At 40.3% G+C, this 23,963-nt stretch overlaps 1 protein-coding gene across 2 annotated transcripts in view; it reads right to left on the bottom strand.

Annotated features, from left to right (window-relative positions):
- Window positions 1–23,963, bottom strand: part of kcnh3 (potassium voltage-gated channel, subfamily H (eag-related), member 3) — a 95,996-nt gene that overhangs the window by 24,307 nt on the left and 47,726 nt on the right. For both annotated transcript variants that reach the window (XM_053876718.1, XM_053876719.1), the window contains exons 2-7: window positions 17,406–17,639; window positions 11,486–11,617; window positions 5,446–5,585; window positions 2,728–2,986; window positions 790–947; window positions 332–533 (exon numbers count right to left, since the gene is read on the bottom strand). In XM_053876718.1, the coding sequence (XP_053732693.1) occupies window positions 332–533; window positions 790–947; window positions 2,728–2,986; window positions 5,446–5,585; window positions 11,486–11,617; window positions 17,406–17,639 (1,125 nt within the window). The remainder of the gene's footprint in view (window positions 1–331; window positions 534–789; window positions 948–2,727; window positions 2,987–5,445; window positions 5,586–11,485; window positions 11,618–17,405; window positions 17,640–23,963) is intronic.

Raw genomic sequence — 23,963 nt, 5'->3', positions numbered from 1 at the left:
ATTGAAATGACAAACCTGGCCTGATGAGGAAATTGTGCACAGAATCCTTAACTTTAAGGGCACATCGGGCCATAGATGGATCTCCCTGATTCATCACAGGCAACCAGCCGAGGATGAGCTGGTCTTGTGGAAGAGTTTCATTTGGCAACACTGTGTTTATCATACGGTCGGTAGACCCTCCAAGTAGGGAAGACTTGGATGTCACTGACATGAGCAGAGTATAAAGTTGGGACGGACTGGTGAACTACTTTGTACTAGTTGTGATGCAAACTAAAACACAAACTCTATCCTTATGCATCAGTATTGAGTTCAAAGCACTGGGAAAGCTGACCTATATCCCAGGATCCAGGACTCTCAATCTCTCGGCGGCCGATGAAATACCACACGCAGGCCATCCAGTGAGCCAGCAGGGCGAACATGGACATCAGCAGGGTCAGAACCACAGCGCTGTACTGAGAGTAGCGCTCCAGCTTCTGGAGCAGCCGCAGCAACCGGAGCAGCCGGACTGTCTTCAGCAAGTGAACGCCAAAGTACTGCAAAAAGAACTCTTGGTTTAACATGAATACAAATAAAAAATAAACAAAACACAATTGTATAATAGTCCCTGTACCTTTGAAATAAAGCCACATATTATGATTGTTAATATTTCAACTGGCATTAAAGAAATATACACAAGCAGTCTTAATACATTCCTACTAGTGTACCTAAATTATACCCCAAAAATATTTGAGTAGAGTTAAATATTGGACTCAGAGAGCGTGTTTCACTCCCACCAGCTCAGGAACTCACCACGCTGACGTTGAACGCGTACAGCAGGTCAAAGGGCAGGGCCGCGATGAGGTCGACAAAGAGCCAAGTGGTGACGTAGTGAATGCAGATGGAGCGGGCATCGTACACCACCTGACCCGATGTACTCACAAAAGTGGTTCGAAAGTTCAGAAGAATGTCTGCAGAGGAGGACAACAGTGGTGGCTAATAGCAGGGCTCCGCAAACACGACAGTGTTAGTGTTAGGTGATAATCACACTGCAGGGAACACACAGCGCCTCACTGAGAAGAGAGTTGAAAGGTTTGGTTTCCTCATATTAGAGTGATGAGAGTGCAGGAGGCGTTTTTCACTAACAGCTGTTGAAAAAGCTGCAGGAATATAGTAAAATATTTTCACCAAACTCACAGGGTTCACTCTTTCAGTGATCACATTTGGGTACTGAGCGAGCAGTTCTGAACTAAATGAGACTCCACAGAGCAGGTCTTTTTTAATGTGTCTTATCTTGAACACCCAGAATGCCTGAGGGCAGGTTCAGACGCTGGGAGTCGATGGATTCAGTTTTGAGTGTGTCTTGAGGATCATCCCGATTGTATAGTTTTTTTTTATAAGTTTTTTTTTTGTATAAGATTAATCTTCTAATACATTTATTTATTAATCTGATAATATATATTTTTTTATTGTCTTTCAAACATTTCACGTGTTGTGAAGTAATCAAATACAATTGTTAATATTGAATGATGAAATACTATTTCAGTTCTCGATACAACGTCGCAACCAAGAGCCTTTTTAAATCGATTAAATCATTGTGCTTCGTGAAGCAAGCGAAGGAAATGATAAACACAAAGGCTGATTAGATTCGACAAATGAGATATTGAGTGGTGAGACCTGACCTTCAAACTTGACACTTTAAACAGTGTTTTTGAGTTCCTGAGGTGAAGCTACAGACAAAGAAACGCGTCCCCGGCAATGTGCTGATTATGACATGTAACAGTTGCACGGCTCGTCTCCTTTTATGGCTCCTTTGTTCATGGAAAAACCTTTGTGATAGCTGAGGAGCCACTCAGATGAAGGATGACCCAGATCTTGTCGTGGGTGTTTGAGATGGTTTCTTTGAAGGTGCGATTGAAGTTTCATGGTGAATTGAAGTTTTACAGGTTGAGCTACACCGAGTGCAGGACATGTTGAAATTTGAAAGTCCAACATTACTTTACTCGAGAGAGCAGTTTGTAGTGACTAAAGATGTGTACTGCTCCTGCAACATTACTGATATTCTGTATAAAGAAATATTTAGGGAGAGTACATCCAGTTTAATGTACATAAAATTAATACTCATATAACCTCTTTTGCAGTGGAAGTGCGGAAGAAGATTAGGGCCAGTGAAGAAAAAATAAATAAATAAAAATTTTATTTATCTATTTTTGACTTTAAAGTGAGAATTCTGACTTTAATCTCAGAATTCTGACTTTAAAGTGAGAATTCTGGCATTTTTTTCCTCAGATTTCTGACTTTACAGTGAGAATTCTAACTTTTTTTTTTCTCAGATTTCTGACTTTAAAGTGAGAATTCTGACTTTTTTCTCAGATTTCTGACTTTAAACAGCAGTCTGACGATTCCCGCCCCACAATTCATTGATCGTCACAAAGTCAGAATTCTGAGATTAATCTGACTTTAATCTCAGAAATCTGAGAAAAAAGTCAGAATTCTCTGAGATTAAAGTGATTTTTTTTCTTCACTGGCCCTAATCCTCTTCCATATGGAAGGGACTTACTTTTGTTCAGATTTATTTTTCTATAGTCTGTCACTATTATACTGACCCCTCACAACAGTGACAGAATGTAATGAATCACCTTGTAATTTTAAAACTTCAAAACTCAGTGGATGAGATGTGAGGAGTTGCCCGTGTGACTATAGAGGACCACAGTGCCTGGATTGATATGTTACTAAAACACGTTATCTTACCTAAAATGAACAAGATCTCCACAAGAATGTCACTGACACTGGGTGGGCTCCGTGGCGCGCTGCCGCTCCCTTCCTCTCGTGCCCCGCCCACGGTGAAACACACGTTATAGGGAACCGTGACGGCCACATAGAAGGTCGCCAGCAGGATCAGCCAGTCCCAGCCAGCCTTGAAGGTCCCATAGTGGAGCAGGATGAAGCGGGACTTCTGTATGGCTGCCACCTTGTACTCTGGAATCGGAGGCTTCTCTCCAAACATGTTCTGGATCAGACGACAAAGACAAAGAGTCAATAGTCTCATACTGACAGTGTTTGTTTTGCATTCTCTCGGGGACCGACGCACAAGGGCTGGTTCATCAATGTCACGCTCCGATGAACATGGTTATTGAAACCTATTGGATGCGGCACATCTTTTAAGAGGGGGCTGTGATGCAAAGCTCCTATTGCAAACACAGGCATTCAGGAGAACTGCTGAAGTGCGTAATGTCAATCATTTTACGGCTCTCTGCGGTGCGATCAATAGCAAGGCATATGAAGCTGCATCTATGGATCTATTGAGTTTGTTTACATTTGACTCTTGGGTTCAAATATTCTGCCAAATTTAAGCTGCTCTGACTATGAAATGAGCCTCTCGGAGAGCAGGGTAATTTGACAGTATAAGTGGAAGATTAAAAACACAGTATTCATCTGAAATTTTGCGAAATGGATGAAGAACTGGATTGAATATTCAGGTGTTTTTCACGTTGTTGTGGCAGGTTTAGTGGAGGAGAATGAACAACATTACAAAAGGTAAAGGCAGTAAATAAATAGAAGCTACATTCCCACAAGGCAGAGGCTGAAATCTCACACCATAAATATGCTTGGAATATAGGATGGCTATTTCCTACCAAGCACTTTTGAAGTTTCAATTCATGAATAAAGGAGTTCCATTCCAAGAATATACATCAGCTCATTGCCATTAAGATGATCCATTCAAGTGTGCGTGGAATTCAAAAGTCATATTGAGGATGAGAAAGGAAAGTTATTTTGATTCTACTCCTCAAAATGAAAAGAAAATGACCTGACTTTCATTTTCGAACGTCTTGAGGGTTTTCAAGAGCTCGATCAGAAAACATGAAGGAGCAGCTCTCGAGCCGAAAAAGGCTGATACTGCAGGGCGCGGGCCAGAATGGTTTTACAAAACTGAAATGGAAATGTAATAATAGGTTATTTCCTTTTTAAAATACTGTTTCCTTATTCAGGGAGAGAAATTCAGCAGAGCCTACTATAACTTTAGCTGAATTTGTCGGGGTCAGCTGTGTGTTCATTTATTTCCTTTCCCCGAATGGTGTCGTGAGTGGTGGGAGCGACTTCAGGCAAGAGGCGGGGTCATACAGAAATCCATCAGTTAGCTTCAATCGATTAACCTCTGAACATTTTGGATTAATGGGAGGAAACTGGAGTGCCCGCTGGACATCTCCCCCACACGCAACATGCAAACAGAAACCACCTGGATAAAAAACAGGGGGAGATGTCTCAAGCTGGAATCAAACAGAGATTGTCATTCTGACTGTTCCAACGATGTGAATTCAGCTCCATTCCGTCTGAGAAGAGTCACATCAAGAAACAAACAAACTCAGGTAAACTATCACTTGAACGCCCTCCGAGTGAGTGGATGCTGCTTTTTCTGGATTTATACCATATGGTCTCTCGCTCGTTTTTACTGCTGACATCCACAAAGTGAGGAGTAATTTTTTTTTTTACACCGCAATGTCAAAAAAAGGTGAGCGCACTCCTGAGGACCTTGAAACCATCTGTCAGGGATATGTGCTTCCAAATCTACCGCAGCAAATTCAGTGTATTTTTTTTTTCCATTGTCAGTCTTGTACACATTACCTGGAAAGTAAAAAATAAAAGTAAAATGAAGAAATAATAATAGATAATAATAATAATAATAATAGATTAAAAATCAAATGATACAAGACAGGAAATAAAATAAATGCAGTGAATAAAAATGTCCATATGTATGTTTTTCATTCGTAGTTACTGTATTAATAATATTATATTCAGGGAACAAAATGGGGAAACAAAAGGGGAAACACATGTCTGATATAATCTAATATTGGAAAAATATTTGATGCATAATAAATATGATCAAATGTGACCCTAACGTGAGGATTTTTGTGTAACTCTCTAATAACTGTGGGTCAAATAAATATACAAATGACAGATAAATATCATGGAGAATAAGTACATAAATTTAATAAATATTTTCCTTTAAAATCTGAAGAAAAAAACATAAAACAGATTGAAACTATATGTAAAGGTAAATAATAATAATAATAATAATAATAATAATGATAAAAAAAGGTAAAAAGAAATGATCAACTGAAAGAAGAGGTCAGACTTGCAAGTAATTCACGCTCTTTTTCTTTCTCTTTCGGCTTCTCCCTTCAGGGGTCGCCACAGTGGATCATCTTCCTCCATCTCACACTGTCCTCTGCTTCCTCTTCTTTCAAACCAACAAACCTCATATTCTCCTCCACTACATCCATAAATCTTCTCTTTGACCTTCCTCTCCACCTTTTGCCTGGCATTGACCAAGTAATAAAGTTGTAATCTGACGTTAACAAATTTAAAGTAGACTGCAAATCTATTAACAATCTTACTTCCAATACGACCAAGCAGGTGGAGGAGATAAGACAAGATGAAAATTGCTAGCGACTGAACAAAGAGGCTCACATTGTTGATCTTAAGCTTGCTCTTATCTTGCTTCTGCAGATGTCCGGAGAGGTGGTACAGGACGGCTCGGCTGCGACGGCGGTTGGCGTTGAATCCTGGAGGCCGAGTGACCTGGTGCACCTCCAGACCTGTCTCCTCATCTGTGGATGAGATGATGAACAAATGACAAATAAACCTTCCATGAGACTAACGGAATGAAGTGGAGAATCAATGGTAGCCAACAGATTTGACTCACTCACACTCACAGCAAAGAAGTTGGTCAAATGCACAACTTTGAGTCTCTCTGATGTGCCTCTGACTTGACCACACACCATCACAACAGAATGAGGGAGTGTTCCTTGATGGACCCGCAATGCCAAAGACTGTCAGCACCGCAGAGCTAACAGAGCTAATGGCTAACATGACATATCACTACGCACATAAACTATCAAAAGTTTGCCCCGTGGTTTCAAAGTTGGCTTAAAACCTAAATGCTGAACAAGTCAATGTGCTTCAAAATGTGAAGAGGGGCAGAATCATTGTTGTTACAAAGAAAGCTGAGGCAAAGAATGAAAAAGATTTGTCAGGAAATTCCCCAAACTAGGATGAAGTTATCAAGTTAATAGTCTTAAAAATACAGGTGAGATTGGGATAATATTGAAACAGTTATTTAAAAAAAACAAAGCAATGATATATTTTTCAGAGGCATTTTTAAACAGATATGTTTTCTGCATTTTAAGCTAAATATTTTCACAAAATAAAGGGATTTTTTTTTTACATACAATTGTGGTTTGGCCAAGTTTATTTGGTGGCGTGACACTGGACTTTTTCAATGAACAAAGTGTGCCGTGGCTTAAAAAAAAAGGTTGAAAAACACTGACCTAAAAGATGCTCACCAAGGAGCATCCTTATCATAACCTTGGATTGTGAAGCTGAAGTGGTCCTTCTCCTGCCATGATATGAATACAGTTTTCTGTTGCCAAATAAATCCTGCATCTTGAATACAATCACCGGGGGGGGTCGACTCAGTGGGTACAGCGATCTCTGTGTGTGTTGCAGGACTCAAGTCAAAGTCAAAGAGGCGTCAAAAAACAATTGCAGTCTTCACATTCTCCTCATCCCCTTTGAGAAAATATTGCTCTACTCATTGTGCAAGCATTGTTTTCTGATGACTTTGATCTATTTCTTTATTGATCAGCAACAGCAATAGTGTGTCATGTGACATCATCAGCAGCCACTTAATCCATCATCAGATCAGATTTTAAAATGTGTAGCTAAACTGCAATAACCCATCTCAACAACAGACAAATGACCAAATGGATACAACTGGGTCCTTCTTTTTATGATATCATATCGGTATGAATGGGACTCAGAGAACATCTCCCCCGCACCATTGTTTCCCAGCATTGATTTTTAAGCCATTCAGCATAAGAAGAAGCAGAAGACGGAGTGGACTCCCAGGAGCAGTACTGAGACAGGCCCAGTTGATTAGTGAATCGATCATTCAGAAGGAAAATCTTTTTTGTCTTCCCTCTATTTCCGCTCCAGATATCAGACTGCGCTTCCTCCCCGAGTCGTCTTTAATATAATGTCATGCTAGTAAAGACCTGCCCGCCTCTACATCCCATGAAATAATCCAGCTGGCAATTTAATTTGTTCCCGGCCTGCTGTTCAGTCGGTGATCCACTTTTTCCTCTCTGCTTCTGCTGCATTACTCATCTCCACAATCGTGGGTTTCCATTGTTTGCTGGGTGGCATGAAATATGCAGCCTGAGATATGGTCGAGGATTGAAATAAGCCAAGTGGACTCTAGGGGCATGCAAATTAAATAATACCCCTCATTTGAATCTTTGAAAACTACAGATTAACAAACTTATTTTCAGGTTAATATTTTTCAGTTATCATTTTTGAGAGGCAGTGTTTCCTCACACCTTGCTTATGCTTGCTTAAAATATCATTTGTCCACCATTAAGGTTACGGTGACCGAGTTCTCTATTCCCTGGCCTGTCCTTTCTTTCTCCACGGTTATTTGTTAACAGTGTTTACCAGCTGAGGTTAGTAAAAAGAACTGCTGCATTCTGGCTTTCAACCATGTCGGTCAATGCCGCTCATTTCTTTCTGGCACTGAGTTTCACACCCTCCAGATTTCACATGGAATATTTGTAATAAGCGTAGAGGATTTAATTTTGTGTACCTTTTTCTCACTAGCTTTCGTGTCACCTAAACGTTCTTTTGCCAAGGTGCCACCGTAAAAGCTGAAAGCCAAGCTTTATAACTGTTTTTAGCAATATATTATTATTAATAATATAATATATATAATATATATATATTTTTTTATTATTTATTTTATTATTTATTTTTTTAATATTAAATATCTATTTGTCTGCTCAGAATCGATTTTCCCACATTACGAAGGTGGCAAGACGTCATGTCTGTTTCCTGGTAAACAGTTAGGAAGCTCAAGCTCAAGGACCCCATGGCTGGATTCATGTTGCTTGTATCAGACTGCCAACAGACACTCCACAGTGCCATTTCACAAGTGCACCACGGATGCGATTATAATATATACAGGGGTTGGACAAAATAATGGAAACCTTAAAGCTAAAAAAGTTTCAAGGTGTTTCCATTATTTTGTCCAACTCCTGTATATCCATATTAACATGGTTAGAAATGTCAGTCAAACGGGAAGTGTGGTTTCCACACCTCTTTTGTGACATTCTTATGCTGGTTATGAGAGTATTGGCAGCCCTGTGCTAACATGTTAGCGCTCTGTGCTAACCACTGCTCAGTATAGCTCTGGAGGATTGTAGATACTGGTATAACACCATCTGTGTGATCGATGGACATCCTGGGCTGTAAAGCTGCAGGGAAGTAGTTGGATATTGGTTATTTAATCCAGCTTTCCTGTCGCATCTGTGCATTGCTCTGTGATCACGCAGGCGTTAAGGTGCTAGAAACAATTAAGCCCCCCAAAATATTTATTATAGTCGGAACCTGTTCTGGCACCTTGTTACTATGCATAAGCTGCTTTGTGTGTTTATAAAGAGTGAATAATACTCTTTTTAAATGCACCAATACAACCACAGTCACCACTTTGACCAAATGTCTGTGGTAAACTGTCATGTGCATTTATATTGTTATTTATTTTTAAATTCATAAATCACAATTGCGATATAAATGCGAAAACATTATTCTTCAGTCCTGCCTCATGACCAAGGAGGTAAACTTGCCTCATGCCCAGCAGTCTTTCCAACAGGCCTCCACTATAAGCTCTGCTGACTTACACTATTGAATAAGAGCCATTCAGTTTTGCCCAGGGTGGAGCTTCACTTTTGAGTTTGATCTGTCAAAGTGACTGTCAACAGCAGGAGCCCATTCTTGCCCAGAATATACCTAAAAAGATCTGTTCAACTGTTGAGAGACCTTGAGTTGGTTTTCAGACCCCTAAATTTTAATCGAGCCGTGTCACAAAAGTTACCCACCAGAACTGTATTTTCATTGACTACAATAGTCCATGGGTAGCAACATTGCGCTGTAGAGTCTTGTCGTACCAGTACACACTGTATCACACGTACAGGAATAAAGACTTGACGATGCAGCCAACTCATTGTACCAACTGAGCTTGTTTTCAAAGCATACATGTTCTCTGAAGGGGGAGCCGTGTTGCTGTGGAGGGGAAGAGGCTGTCAAGATGTTTTAAATTATTAACAGCCCATCCACTGTGTTCTACGTGTAATTACTGTTTTAAGTAAAGTCAATGCTCATATAAAACAAGCAACAACAACAAAAAAATGACCACTGTGAATAAATACCCATAATATATAAACAAATATCATGTCAAAAATATATATAGACAGATAGCTACATGTTCAAATATGTTAAATATATATATATATATATGTATATATATATATATATATATATATATATATGTCTTTTGCATTTCAGTCACCAGCTATTATGTTCCTCAAAACAAATAAACTCCAAGTATTAAGTGTGGTTCCTCTGAGTGAAGGGACGAAGAAAGATTATTTAATTTGAATGGTGTGTTAGCAAAGCAGAGCCTAAGTTCCACATCAGCAGATTCGGTTTGGATTTTCTGCTGAATATTGAATCAATCGACTGACAAGATTCTAAAAAGAATGGCATCCTGTCACCCGCCTGATGTATACATGTGCGCCGACATGAACAAATTGACAAACATACACCCCCTTTTCACTTCCACCATTCGGAGAAGCTCAGTCAACGACAACCCCAGCTATTATGCCTCGTGTTGTTGATGCATTTGTTTAACAAAACACGATGAAGTCCTCATTTTCTTTCCTCCCACCTGTATTATTGTTTCTCCTTCACTCACTCCTGAAGTTTGAGGCTGCCGTTTAAATCAAATAATTCATGCAGTGTGCACAATCCACACAAACAGTACTAGTGTAGGTCCACATCTGAACCAACCATATTAAAATGTTGACAGCTAAATTGGAGTGTGTGGGCAAATTCCCCTCCCTTCTTTCCTTCCCATGCTCCTGAACGCGTCTATTCTCACTTACACAAGTCGCTTCCTGAGCATTATTTTTCATGTATATTCATCAGAATCATATCTAATCTCTGCTACATTTTATTCAATAGCCTAGAGTGATTACCATAATTTCCGGACTATAAAGCGCACTGGAATATTAGCCGCACCCACTAAATTTAAGAAGGAGCATAGATCTTGTTCATACATAAGCTGCAGGTTCAGTGGTGCTGTCTGCGCTGTGGACAGGTCAGTGGTGCGCCAGCTTAAAAACGCTTTTCAAAACTAGTTTTGAAAACGGGATCCAGCATCGACAGTGAGGAAACAGCGGAAACACGCTGTGTAATACGGAGCGTCTTGATTTATCCAGACTGCTCTCACAATAGACAAGGTGCAGCTCTCCAGCCGGGATCAAGTCAGCAGCCAAAGCCCAACTCCTTTGTGTTCACGTTGGACTTTTGAGCCGAACCCACTTTGTCTCGACACAGCGTCTCGCGTCTTTTATTCACATTAAAACCCTCAAAATACGCTGTTTTCGCCCACATGCCCAAAGTTCGACACCACTGCAGGTCTCAGCGGCTGCTTCTCGATTCCTGACCTACAGGAGATCGATTCTGTTGACAGAGCTGTGGACACGCCGGTGAAAACAGCGCATTTTGAGTGCTTCAAAGGTAAATGAAAAGTCTCTGATCTCATCACCTCTGATTTAACCTGATTTCAGCCTGTAAAAATCCATATTTTACACTGTTGTAGACTGCGAGGAAAACATAGTGGCCTATAGTGGGGTAGGGGACAAGCATTTTCATTGATATTTGATGGGCTTGAATGGTGTTTGGGGAGTATTTGTCAATTAAAACAACCTTCACTGATCAAACATATATGCTGCTATAACAGGGGAGTCAACACAGAAAACTGTTGCCACGACTGGTTGACCACCTTTGTAATACATCAAGGTAGTATTGTAGTCAAGACTGCACCAACCCAGAACAGCTGTGTATGGAGACCGAGACAAGACCAAGACAGTATATAGCAGGAGTCTCAAAGTGATCCACCAATGAGGGTGCAACAAGCAACACATTGTCTGAAACAAGCAGCACCAGTCATTTTATTGTATCTTATTTTTATGTTTTTGTTCATGACTGCAGGTTATTCCAAAGCCCTTTCCTAGTTGGTGGGATCCTTCCTCACTGACCTGGGCAATAAAGCTGATTCTGACAAACAGTCTTCAGACCTTATTGGTGTTGGGATTAGTTGCAACAAAAACTGGTGCCCACTGTGGCCCTTTTGTGGATCAGATGGAGACTACTAATAAATATCAAAGAAAAAAGCACAACAAAAATGAACAAAGAGCCAGAATCCTTCTTTTACCACGTATGACAGTCTTCTCTGTCAGTCTTGGCCGGTCTTGAATAGAAATCCAGAGTCACCGCAGTCGGTGACCAAGACAAGACCCTTGGTCTCAGGACCAAGAACAATCTCCAGCACTACAACACTACATGAAGCAGCCTGAGGTGACAAGTAGAATGTGACTCCTGCTGGTGAACTCACCTGTTTCAGGTACATGGTCAGGCTCCTGGTCCTTCTTGTCGCTGATGTCTTTGTGGGAAACAAGAAACAAAACCACCTCCCCCTTCTCATTCTTGATGGGCACAATGTCCAGAAGACACCAGAACTGTGTACCTGAGGGGGGAGGAACAAAACGTTTACTCAAAAAAATATATATATCTCAATGAAATACAATTATCAATGAGTTGTCCGTTATTCAGGTCAGATTGAATGAATGAATTCTAGTACTTCAGTTTGTGTTTATTTTGGCCACATTGGTTCCTTCATTTAGAAAATGAAGACAAGAAGTACTTCCAGAGTCACAGTTTAAAACGGTAAACAAGAGGCACAAGGCGATCTGAGAAATGGGTTTTGATGCGCTGGATTCTCTTTCAGCAGATGCTCAGTTTTGAGTCATAGATTTGATGAGTTTTATTTTATTTTGAGGCCGAATACACAAATGTCAGTTTGTCCTAAAATGTATTGTGTGATTGTCCTGAATGGAGGAAGGAAGGGTGGGAGAACCCACATCATCCACAGGTCTATAGCGAGAGTAAATAAAATATGAACGATCATCTAGAGCCTCCTCATGCATTAAAAAAGACATATATCTTATTTGAGAGTATAAAACATGGGCTTTGACAGGCTGTGCCAGTAGTTCATAGGAGGCACTTCCCCAATAGAACAGCCTTTATGACATGCTGGATGATGTCCCTGCAGTTATAATAAAGCAGCGTTCTCCCTGGGCCCGTGGAAGAAAAGTAGTTTCTGGAAAGCATGTGATGATGTGTGGCTTAGTGCAGTGAGAGAATGAAGAATGGTGCTGTAAAAAAATATCATGGCCCACACTTCATTAAGGAATTGTTCAACAATGAGATGCAGCCATGAGTGATATGCTAGTGCAGCAGCGGTGGCCATGCTATCGCGATCGACCCATCTTGTCTTTAATTCAGCAGAGTGCTGTCCTCTTACATTTTCACAAATCTACGGTGGATTGATGAAACCGTCGCCAGTATAGAGCTAAAAATGTATTTATTGAGTATCATTTTAAGTTTGGCGTTATTTCATGTTCTGAAATCTAGTAGTATGTTGAACCCTACTTTAACTCCCTACATTGTTGGTGGTGATATTCAGGTACCAAATGTCGACATTATGAAATGTCGAACAACATAAAAATATGTAATACATTTTTTTAATGAGTTTAATAACATCGAACATTCAAAAACTGAACAACAGATATGCACATCTGCCTATGTGAAAGGCTCAGGGATTAGATTAGAATTCTATTATTTGTCCCACAGTGGGGAAATTCAATGTGTCACAGCAGCCAATGACAACAAACACAAACAACACGAAAAATACCAGAGACATTGAAGATTCACAACAAACATCACAGACGTCCAGAAGCATCAACATACACAAAAACACAAAGCTAAAAAATAACAAATAAACAATAAACAATAAACATAGATAGATAGATAGATAGATAGATAGATAGATGCATGACATGACATGTAAGTCTAGGGAGGAAGGTCAAGGTCAGAATAGATATAAATGTATGGTTCTCAAAAATTTAAATAAATGAAAACAATAAATGTTATTTCTTGAGTTCATATTTGGTAGTGTTGAATAGAAAGGAACTAGACATTGATATCCTAAGTGACAAGCAGTATGCCTTTTATACCAGAAATTACGAAAAAGAAAGAAAAATACAAAGATGTTCATTTAAAAAAATATAATAATAATAACACAAAATTCGACAAGAAGATTGTGCAGCAGAGCAGAAATCATATCAACTCTAATTTAAGGCTTAAAGAGATAATAACAAATATCATAACAAATCACTTGACAGCGTTTCACATTCCCTTACAAAGATATTAAAAACAAACTGGATGAGCTGGATAACTTGCTAATGTATATTTGTGACATTAGTAAAGAGTGTACAACTCAACTTAACTTGCTCCTCTGACTGCTGCTGCAGCTGATTCTCCACCCACTGATCTAAATAACGCATTCAAGTGTCAGGATCTGTGGAATCTTATCATCATCATCGTCTGTATTGCACCAAAGTAGCCCTTGTCCCCCGGAACATAACACTGGTTTAAGCAACATGTGCTGTCTGCTGCTCTGCATAATCACCAGGAAGCTTCGCTTGAGCCGCAGAAGGTTCTCATCAATATCCAAATTCCACCCGAGCATGAGTTACACCGCATTGATAAATAATTATTGCAGACTGATGTGAAAGAACCAAAAGCTCAGAGTGCAAAATCTCACTGAATCCACTTGAATGCTGCAAAATCCGTGGATGAGTTTGTCAGTGTGATTCTTTAGATCTCATGATCACATTGAATGTCCATGTGATGTCTCATTACAAAAATGAGATTATATTATATTATATTACATTATATTACATATTATGTTATGTTATGTTACATTATATTACATATCATATTATGTTATGTTATGTTATGTTATGTTATGTTATGTTATGTTATGTTATGTTATGTTATGTTATGTTGCATTATATTACATATCATATTATGTTATGTTATGTTACATTACATATCATATTATGTCATGTCATGTTATGTTATGTTATGTTATGTTATGTTATGTTATGTTATGTTATGTCATGTCATGTTATGTTATGTTATGTTATGTTATGTTATGTTATGTTATGTTATGTTATGTCATCAAATCTGAGATTATACTTACATTACAACGATGGAGGGAGTGTTTTTAGTTACAATAATCTGCAATGGATTTCACAAAGAAGAGCTAGCTAGCTCGCTAGCTAACCTGCAAAGGCAGTCAGAAGTGACCAGAACATCAAGAGGTTATGCCTCATCCACATGCACAGACATCACATGTTTGCATGTCAGCACAATGGTACTTAGTTTTATTCAAGCTTCAACCCATTAGTCACATTTAGGGACACTGCCCACACTATCTTATAGTCATTGCAAACAGTAACACAGAGAAAAAGACATGGGGTCGCCAATAAAAAAGTACAGTACTAAAAAAAGTTAGTTAAAAAGACCAGCATATTAACATTTATCTTAATAATAATGATAGTGATAGGAACAGTCTTCAGCTCCCTACAAAAATAACTTTTTTTCTCACTTTCAAGCAAGGAGACAATGATGTACTTTTAGTTTAGTGTAACTTTAGTTATCACCCTTATCCGGTCCTTCTTGGCCCTAATACCAGAAGGAAGAAAAAAGAAAGCGACTTGGGCCTGGTCTGGTTCCAGCACACATTTTTAGAGATACATAAATGTAAGATTCACTTTATTGAACTACTTTTCAACTAAATCCAACCCCCAAAATGGTTTCCTTTTTGCGACCACATATTGACCCAGCCAGTGAAAGACCAGAGGTGGGCAATTCCATTTCCTAAGGGGCCACTGAGAGGGGCCGTCAACCTCAAGGAAAGAAGGGCAAGAGAAAATTGGAAATAAAAAATCAAGTGATGACATCATGTGTGATTATGAAATGACTATTTAATAATGCAGAGAAAATGTTTTTCCATTTCAAGACTCTCGATGTGTCTCATACATTTCAAAATCTACTTCCAATTCTGATGCATTTTAAGGGACAAGAAACACTCCTAAAAGAGCCAGTGGAAAAGTTTCAGTTGCATCATAATGAACACAAAAATACTGCACAAGACAAAAATGTGAGTTTTATGCCTCCAGGAGGGCCACATAAATACAGTCCAAGGGCCGCCCAGGTCTGCCTGAACGTGTTACACTGACCTGGCAACCTGATCAATATCGTTTCAGCTTCTCTTGAAGCAAATGCCCTTTTCACTGTTGCTTCTGTGAACATTTGTATGATGTGAGTGATTAAAGAGGCTCGTGCATAATGCATGGCTCATGACATGAATACATTCGAGGTGTGCTCTCGCAGGATAAGAACTATGAAGTTGTGCCTCGGGCTGTGTTGGACAGTAATTTGAGTCAGTGAGTTGGATCTCAGCGTGTTTGTTCTCTCTCTCTCTCTCTCGCCTGGAGGACTGCGAAAATGCTAATATGTGCTTGTAGTGAGCTGATAAAAGCACATTGCATTTGTAGTTCCAGAGTGTTCTTCAGAAATTGGCTTTAAAAACCCAGGTGGTCTTCGGAGTGAAGCTTCATAACTCTGCGGGTCCGCTGAGTCCACGCTGCCTCAGTGAACGCTTCTGGAAAAATCAAATGCTGCTTTCATCTGTGGTGTTAAGGCTCCAATGTCCGCATGATTTTTTCTGCTTTTCTCCGAATGATGGCAGACATTTGTAGGTGTCACTCCTCCATTTGACTGATTCTCACATACCAATTATATATATAATAATGTCTCACAGCCTGCCATGATTGAAATTATTTTAAAGTGGTTGCGTTTGGAAAGAAAATTCCAATTGCAATTGCGAACAGTCCACCAACATACGGTATCTACTCCTGCCTCTCTCCTCCTGCTGCAGAGGGATTGCTACTTGCTTTCTTCTAACAATAGGCCATAGCATATTCCTTTGACTTGAAGTGTTTATTTTCTGAACCTGACATCCGCCTTGGAAGTGACATCAAGCTTCTTCGGACCACAGGCTTTTTTTTCACCTTCAACAGACTGTGCAGGATGTTTATCCTAGATGTTTTATTAGTGGGAGATGGCTCCTTTGCTCGGGCCTTGAATGGCATTTTCTTTTTCCGACCCAGATACCACATCTATTTAGACAAGGGTCTCACACTGATCCACAAAAGAGCAGCTCTGGATGCAGGTTTTTGCTCCAACCAGTCAAGAGGACACCTTTTCACCAAGCAGGTGTCTTAAGACTATAAGCATGTGATTGCCTTTTGAGGAACCAGTTTGAGACCCCAGATTTAGACCATGTGGATGAGAGATGTAGTCACTCGTATCACCTTCTTATCTTGTCTCATCTTTGAAAAGTCACTGCTCCACCAATCTCTCCAATCCTTGAGCTACTCTATCATTATAATGAGTAGCAAATGATGGTTGTGAACATGTAATATTTCGAGTAAACCACAATCAAAAGACAACTCAAATGAAATTCATAGATTGTTCCCTTTGGTGTTTCGTGCACTTGTAGCACAGGTGGGCCACAAAACATGAAAAATATCCAAAATACATACATAAGTAACAAGAACAAAATGAACCTAAGAAGATGAAATACAAGTAAGGATATTAAGAAGTTTAAATATGCCATGAAACCTCTTGAAATATTTTATTTTATATGCACTTCATTTGAATATAAAACCACTATGGAACAGGCGTTCAAGATAAAAAGGCAATTTATTTCAAAATATATTCTCAGTATTCCCTCAGTGTATTTTGAGGAACAAGAAAAACAAAAAATATCTATTGAAAAAAACATGCTACATTTACTGCTGAAGTGGTGGTGGTGACTAAAAGAGAAAGAACAAAAAAAAGGCAGAAAAATTTGGATATATTGTTGTAGTTTTAGTCTGATGTCAAACGGGCCATGAAAACACAGTCATCGGGCCGCATATGGCCCCCGGGCCACACTTTGCCCAGGTCTGTTGCAGCAGTTGAACTCAGAGATGCTAAAAACACTTAAAAACATGAGAAACGGCCTCAAGTCTGATTTGCATTTCAGTGTTGACTTGTAATAAAAGCTCGGTCCCCACCATCTCTTTCTGTGTTTCTTATGTGCAAGCTTCCTCGTAATTCATGGTTGGAACATTGCGGCGCCTACTAAAGGCCTGGCAAATATACTCAACGTCTTTGATCATTTGCAGTGGATTGGTGCACACTCCTGAAATGCGTCTGTTGTAGAATGTAGTTGAATTGAAAGGCAAGATTTTCCAGTGGGTAAGTTCAGGTTTGACACTACCCTTAACTCCAGAATATTGTTTAAGATGTAATAAGCACATCGTGTAGCAAGTGTCATTGTAGACAAAGCAAGTCACCTTCTTTCTTGTAGAACACCAACTCGGTCTTGAACTCTCGCCTCTCGTCCAGGGCTCCTTGGATCTGTGCCGTGAGCCGGTCACTAGTTTCGGGTCCGTACAGGAAGTGGCAGGCGCAGCTCTTCTGCATGAGCTCGGCCCGGGCGTAACCGGTGAGCTCGCAGAAGCCGTCCGAGCAGTAGACGATGGGGTAGAGGGACTGGACCTGGGCGTTTCCCAGCACAAAGTTGCTGTCTGGAGAGGAGAGAAGAGAGCAAGCGGTCACTTGAGTCTCACTATGGTCCTTCAATGAATGGCTTGAGACTAAATTGAGCAATTAAAACATCCGTGCACTTAGTTTGCACTTGTCCTGAAGCTATAGATTATCAGTCAGGTGATCCAATTGTAATGTGAGAAGGAAGCTGGGGATCTCTTTGAGCCGCAGGGACCGTGGCATGTGCTGAAGATGCCCTGAGAGTCTAGTGCCGGGCTTCCTGCGACATGCATGGAGGACCTGAAGCTGGGGAGTCGGCTTACGTGACGCCGCTTCTATGTGGACTGAATGGGTCTGATTTTATTTTGAGGTTATATATTATATATTATATTCAAGTATTCTACATATTCCTATCATGTTATTGTGCTTGTTCCACTGTTGGTTGAAGCTAATCCAGTGAGCCTGTGTTGCCATGCTGTAAGACATCTGAGCGTGAACAGGCACATCTTCTACTGTCAGGCTTTCTACACATCGGGCTGGAGTGGCAGCTGCACCTCATCCCTCCGATTCTCCTCCACGCTCTTAAGGAGTAGCCGGACAACAGTGCAGCGCCCAGATCGTGCTGATCCTGCCTCTGTTCTTCCCCGGGTTTGGCCAATGCCTGAGTGTTTCTTTTATTAAGTTTGAGCCTGACTCTGTTTTTTCTTGGTTTTTTGTTTGTTTTATATATATATTCACCTCGTGCCCAATGTATTTTGTGAGCACTTTCTGTTTGGACTTTGAACTTTCAAGCGTTGTTTTGAGACTCATTCTCTTCCCGTTTTGACTTTGTCCCGTTTGTGTTGGCTGTGCCGATTATTTGCATTAAACCTCGTTGCCTACGGTACTTCCTGCCTCAGGGTCCCCTGGCATCTCTGAGCCTCGTGACACATATGGTTGATAGACAGTTGTGATAGCATTTCAGATCAAGGTTGGAATCTGAGCGCCGTCTCACAGTTGCATGTGACATGTACGCGTCATGTGATTGGAGTCTCACCTCAACGGCATCCTATCTGAAATACTGTAATTTCCCAACTAACCACTACTTTTTTCTCGCTGTCTGAACCGTGTGACATAAATATGTATAGCTTTTTACATGCAAACAAGCTTCAGACCAATGACAACACAGACAACAGGAATCGATTTGTCCGATACTTGCAATCGAGCTACTACCCCTGGACATTTTTATTTTTGTGTATTTTTCCCTTTTTTTTTCTTCACGTTTCACATATCACTGTTCCACTGTCACCAAAATGATTTTGCATGTGCACAATCTTGTCAAAACTCGCCTATTCTTTGTGGACTCACAACAACTTTTTGCACCAATCAGCTTTGACAGTACCATGTAAAGATATGTTTTCATTTCTGACGCAGCTCTATTGATATTTAAATGTGCCAGAAAATAGTCTGTTCTGTACAGAACTGAGGTGATGCTAAGCTCAATCGCGGCAGTGGGTGCTATTCCTCCAGCTGTGATGTCATCAATGGGGGTTCTATTTATTCTATTTATTTATTTATTTTTTAATTCTGAGTCTCACAAATGGAGTCCCACAAAAAAAAAAAAAAAAAAAAAAATATATATATATATATATATATATATTTTTTTTTTTTTTATTTATTTTTTTTTTTATTTTATTGTTTCACTTAATGGAGGTTAAGGACTAGTCACATTGAAGTGGAGTTGATGAGCCCTTTGGTTTCTCACCTCATCCCTCACTTGTCAACCGAACCTTCTGGTCCAGTCAAGTATTCCTGCTCAGAATGTCATGACTCCTGACTGAGCGGGCTAATGAGGTTAAACTGGACTGCATTCTAAATGTGCTTCCATCATTTCCCTAAGGAGCAGACAGGAAGACGGAAAGCTATCAGCTGGATGGATGAGCCTTGTCAGGCGAGGAGGTTGATATGATGCTGTCTGGGCTCATCGCTAAACACTGGTAGGTAAATGGGAACTGCATCTTTCTCACCGCACTCTTGAGCATGAAACCTGAAAAAAAAAACGTGAGCCTCAGGCACAAATGATGTTATTAATAATATAAAAATATTTCTTAATCAATCTGGACCCAGGCTCTTTCACTGATCCATCGATTCTCGCGGCTGTCAAGATGGAGTCATTTAATATTTCATGCTTTTGGATAGACGTGTGGCAACAGTGTTTCTTGCTGTTTCATCACCTTCACTTTCTATTTGATCAGAACTATTGACGACTGGAGATCAGATACTCAGAGGAGACAGCAGCCAGCTGCCAATGTCATTAGACTAATCGCAGTCAATCTCAACAAGCCACCAATGTTCATTTCTTTTGTAAATTATCCCCATGTCTGACACCTCCCATCTCTCAGGGGATCACTGAGACATCTGCTGAAAACAAAGACAGAAGTCAGCGAACAGCCCTTATGGATGCCTTACATCCTCTCCCTGACCTGTAACTGGCTTCAGGCCCGGAGGAAATGCTCCGTCCAAACTACTAAAGAAAATAGTTGCTTTGCTTTTACACAGTCCAAAAACAAGTCAACAGGTAAGAGAGGCAGCAACCAGAGGTAGTTTTAAATGGCACCACCGCAGCAGTTTCAGACTCCTGCAGCCAAAGATAAAAACTGTGGAGCTATTTAACTTAAACAATGAATGTATAATGTATAATTTCAGAAATAATGTTTCACTTCTTCAGCCAAGCGAACGTTATTGTCCCACTGGAAAGTCTCAGAGCACCAGGATTTGCAGAGCTGCAGCTGTTCTCATCTATTGTGTCTTATTGCTCATTACGTGCAGAGCTATAGATGGCTTTCATCAACAAGACGAGGAAGAAGGTTTACTTCGAACTTGCTCTTCCAAGAAAATCCCAGGTGCTTTAAACAAGCCCACGAATGTGAGGCCTTTTTTTTTGCTGTTGTTCCCAAACAATTACAGAACTGGCTCTGGTATGAAGCAGTTGTTTTAAGACATGGACGAGGCGTGTTGTCTCTATATCACCTGATGTGAGAACAAGACAATAGCAAGAACATGTGTCGAAACCAAGACCACGACCAAAACATTGACAAGACCAAGACCTAGACAGAGATCTAGACCAAGACCAAGACCAAAACCTAGACCGAGGCAGAGACCAAGACCAAGACCAAGACCAAGACGTTGACAAGACCGAGACCAAAACATTGACTAGACCAAGACCAAGACCAAAACATTGAAATGATCGAGACTAAGACTAAGACCAATATATTGACAAGACCAAGACATTGACAAGAGCAAGAGCAAAACATTGAAAAGATCGAGACCAAGACTAAGACCAATATATTGACAAGACCAAGACATTTACAAGATCAAGACCAAGACCAAGACCAAGACCAAAACCAAAGACCAAAGACAGTGACATGACCTAGACCTGGACTTAGATCAAGACAGTGATAAGACCAAGACACACTTTTCAGCACAACTCTATCAGAATGATAAAAGTGACCATGCAAAAACTAGTATAAAAACAGTAATACTACATAAGTGAATCCAACTATAACCAACAAGAAAAACACCACGAAGCACAATATGGGATGTTAATATTCCTTCCTCAACGAAGACGATTCTTTCCAAGGCCACCCATCCCCACCCTACTCTCTCGTGACAACACCAGCCTCTGTTTCACTGAAGGTCAAATCCTCCTGCTTCTGGTCAGTTCAGCACATTACCTCTGAAACCAGAAAGTTTTAATGTCTTTGCCTCCTTTGTCCCTCTCTGCGAGGTCAGAGGGGTTAGAGTGCGACATGAATGTTGAATGAGTCTAATGGGTCTGACCTTGTGTAATGCACAGCCTAGACAAGTGACCTTGCACATCCTTACCTTTGGACGTGTGTTTAATATTCATGGCGCTTATAGCTCCATATGGAACACTCTTGCTGTCACTGTCTGAAGCATAGGTTTTTCTGGTGGTGAGGGAAGGTAGTGCAGAGTCAGTATGTTTGGTGACGTCAAATAAGGCTGATGATCGCTGCTAACTGCTAAAATAAATAAATATAAGATTTTCAGTTTAGTTCCACTGATTGTAATATTATTTCCCAACCCATCTTAATATTTAAATTTACTTTTTTTTTTTATTCCTGGATGATCATCAGCCTGATTCTAAAAGATCTCTGCGTGACAATAAATGTATAAATCGATACTAAACGTGACCGTAAAAGCTTTTCTGCAAGCTTATCACAAGCTCTTGTGCCATCCATGGCAACAATCACAACACACTTATCGGATCAAGGTCATGTGAGGTGGAAAATTAAAAAAAATGTAACTCTGTGTCAAGTTGTCCACATTTTGGTAAGAAGAGATAGATTCATGTGATCCTCGCCAACGGTGAGGGCGACTGTCACGGCCGCCCAGAACGTTGGAGATTTGAATACAAAGCCTTTTTATGGCAGATCTTCTTGATAAAGGATGGAGTTTTAAGAACATACTGGGATACTTTACATTAATAACAATAGGAGGCTTCTTCAAGGCCTCTCTCATCTATGCAACTGAACTATATTATTCGGAATCACTGTAATGAATCATCTGGACTCTCAAATTATTCTGTTTTCATATCTAATTTTATTGAAAAAGGAGCTGCAGGTAGTGTGATAGAGAAGTGGAAGGACAGTAGTGCGACCTGCCATGATAGACATTGAGGTAGCTCTGGTTTGGACATATGTATGAGACAAACAGGAGACATGTTGGGTGAAGAATGTTGGCGATGGAGAGGCAAGTTGAAAGGTCAACAGGAACAAAACCAGTGAGGTTCTAGACATTTACCTAATGGCACATCAGTCACTCACACTTAAAAGGAAACACTCGCAGAAAACTTGGAGACACATTTCGTAAATGACAAACTCACTTATTATTTGTCTCAGTGACTTCAATGTGTGGGTCTCAGAATCAGAAAAAAAAGTTTATTGCAATGGTTTGGTTCTGGCTGCCAATGACATTATTTGTATGAAATAAAAAAGAAAAGTAAAAAGGTCATAAAATAAAGTGACAAATATAAAATAAAGTAGTCAATACTGCTTGTTCTATTTTCTCTTTGCGTCTCATGTCTGCCCCAGATTTCAGCTAGCCCTGTTAGCAATGAGCTTGGAGAATCTGAACCAGGGGTCACCAACTTATTTGCCATTGCAAGCTACTTCCAAGAGCAGTGTGTGGCCCAAAGGGCTGCTGTCAGTTTACTGCACGCTTCTGATAAGTATAACTGATGGATGATAGATGACATCACTCTAAACACCCAATAGTTGTGAACAAGAAAGGTAATTCACCTAAATATATAAACATTATATGACTAATATATAGCAATTTATTTATTTTTAAAATGGCCCATGGGGGACTTACTTGGTTCACCTGGTTCCCCCACCTTAGTGACCTCTGTTCTGGACCCTTCTGGTCATAAACATGAACGGATCTGGACTAAAATGAAACTGTCTGTGAGAGGGAGTTTGTCATACAGTGACGCTTTCTGATGTGTGTGATGCAAAGCTTCAACACAAGAAGTGAGCGGCGCTGGATGCTCCAAGGTTCTACCCTCAAACCTGCAGGGGAACGGAGCAGCAGCTCTGCAGCCTTGATGAATAATCCAGCGATCGGGCTGGACGACAACACGGGGAGCGTATACTCCTCGTGTGCGGTTGCTTGTGCTGACATGGATCAGAACCTGGCATAACCTCCTGTCATCCATGCTGCTCTGGGTTTTGAACACCACTGATCACTTTTCTTTCAACAATCCCACACTTGTTTTAAACGCCTGACACTGAGCCATTAGCTCCGTCTGTTTATGTAAATGATGGGGCTGTAATTGGACTAAAGAGGAATGTATGAATTATCTTGCGCTCCTTAGTTAGAACATGATTAACAGAGGATTCAGTGATGTGTGCACAACGGAGAAATGTCCTGGTCCTCCTTCATTTTCTTGTGTGAGTGGCGGGTCATCTAACTGCTGACCGTTCCTGACATTCACCCTTGAGAGGCTGCAGACCATCACGTCCCCATTATGAAAATGAATGCATGAATAATGAGTCTTTTCTAATGAAGAAGGTTCAGTAAAGTTCTTCTGACGTGGCTTTCATGGCTGACAATAGGAGTATCATCAAGCACTGTGCAGCAGAGGTCGGAGCAAACCATTTTGGAACCCCATATCTGAGCGGTTGCATCAGGCACAGAACTTCGAAAATGTATCCCCTTTCCCCACAGCCAACACAATTTTTTTGTCATGGAAGTTCATTTTTAAAAAGACACATGAAGTGGCGGAGGTGTGCACTGTCTTAGTGCCTTTCAAGTTTTGCCCGATTGTTTTCATTATTTTAGCTTTGGTGTTGATATTTTTTGAT

Source organism: Synchiropus splendidus, chromosome 10, assembly GCF_027744825.2.
Source record: "Synchiropus splendidus isolate RoL2022-P1 chromosome 10, RoL_Sspl_1.0, whole genome shotgun sequence".
Lineage (NCBI taxonomy): Eukaryota > Metazoa > Chordata > Actinopteri > Syngnathiformes > Callionymidae > Synchiropus > Synchiropus splendidus.
This window is presented reverse-complemented; position numbering and strand designations above follow the sequence as displayed.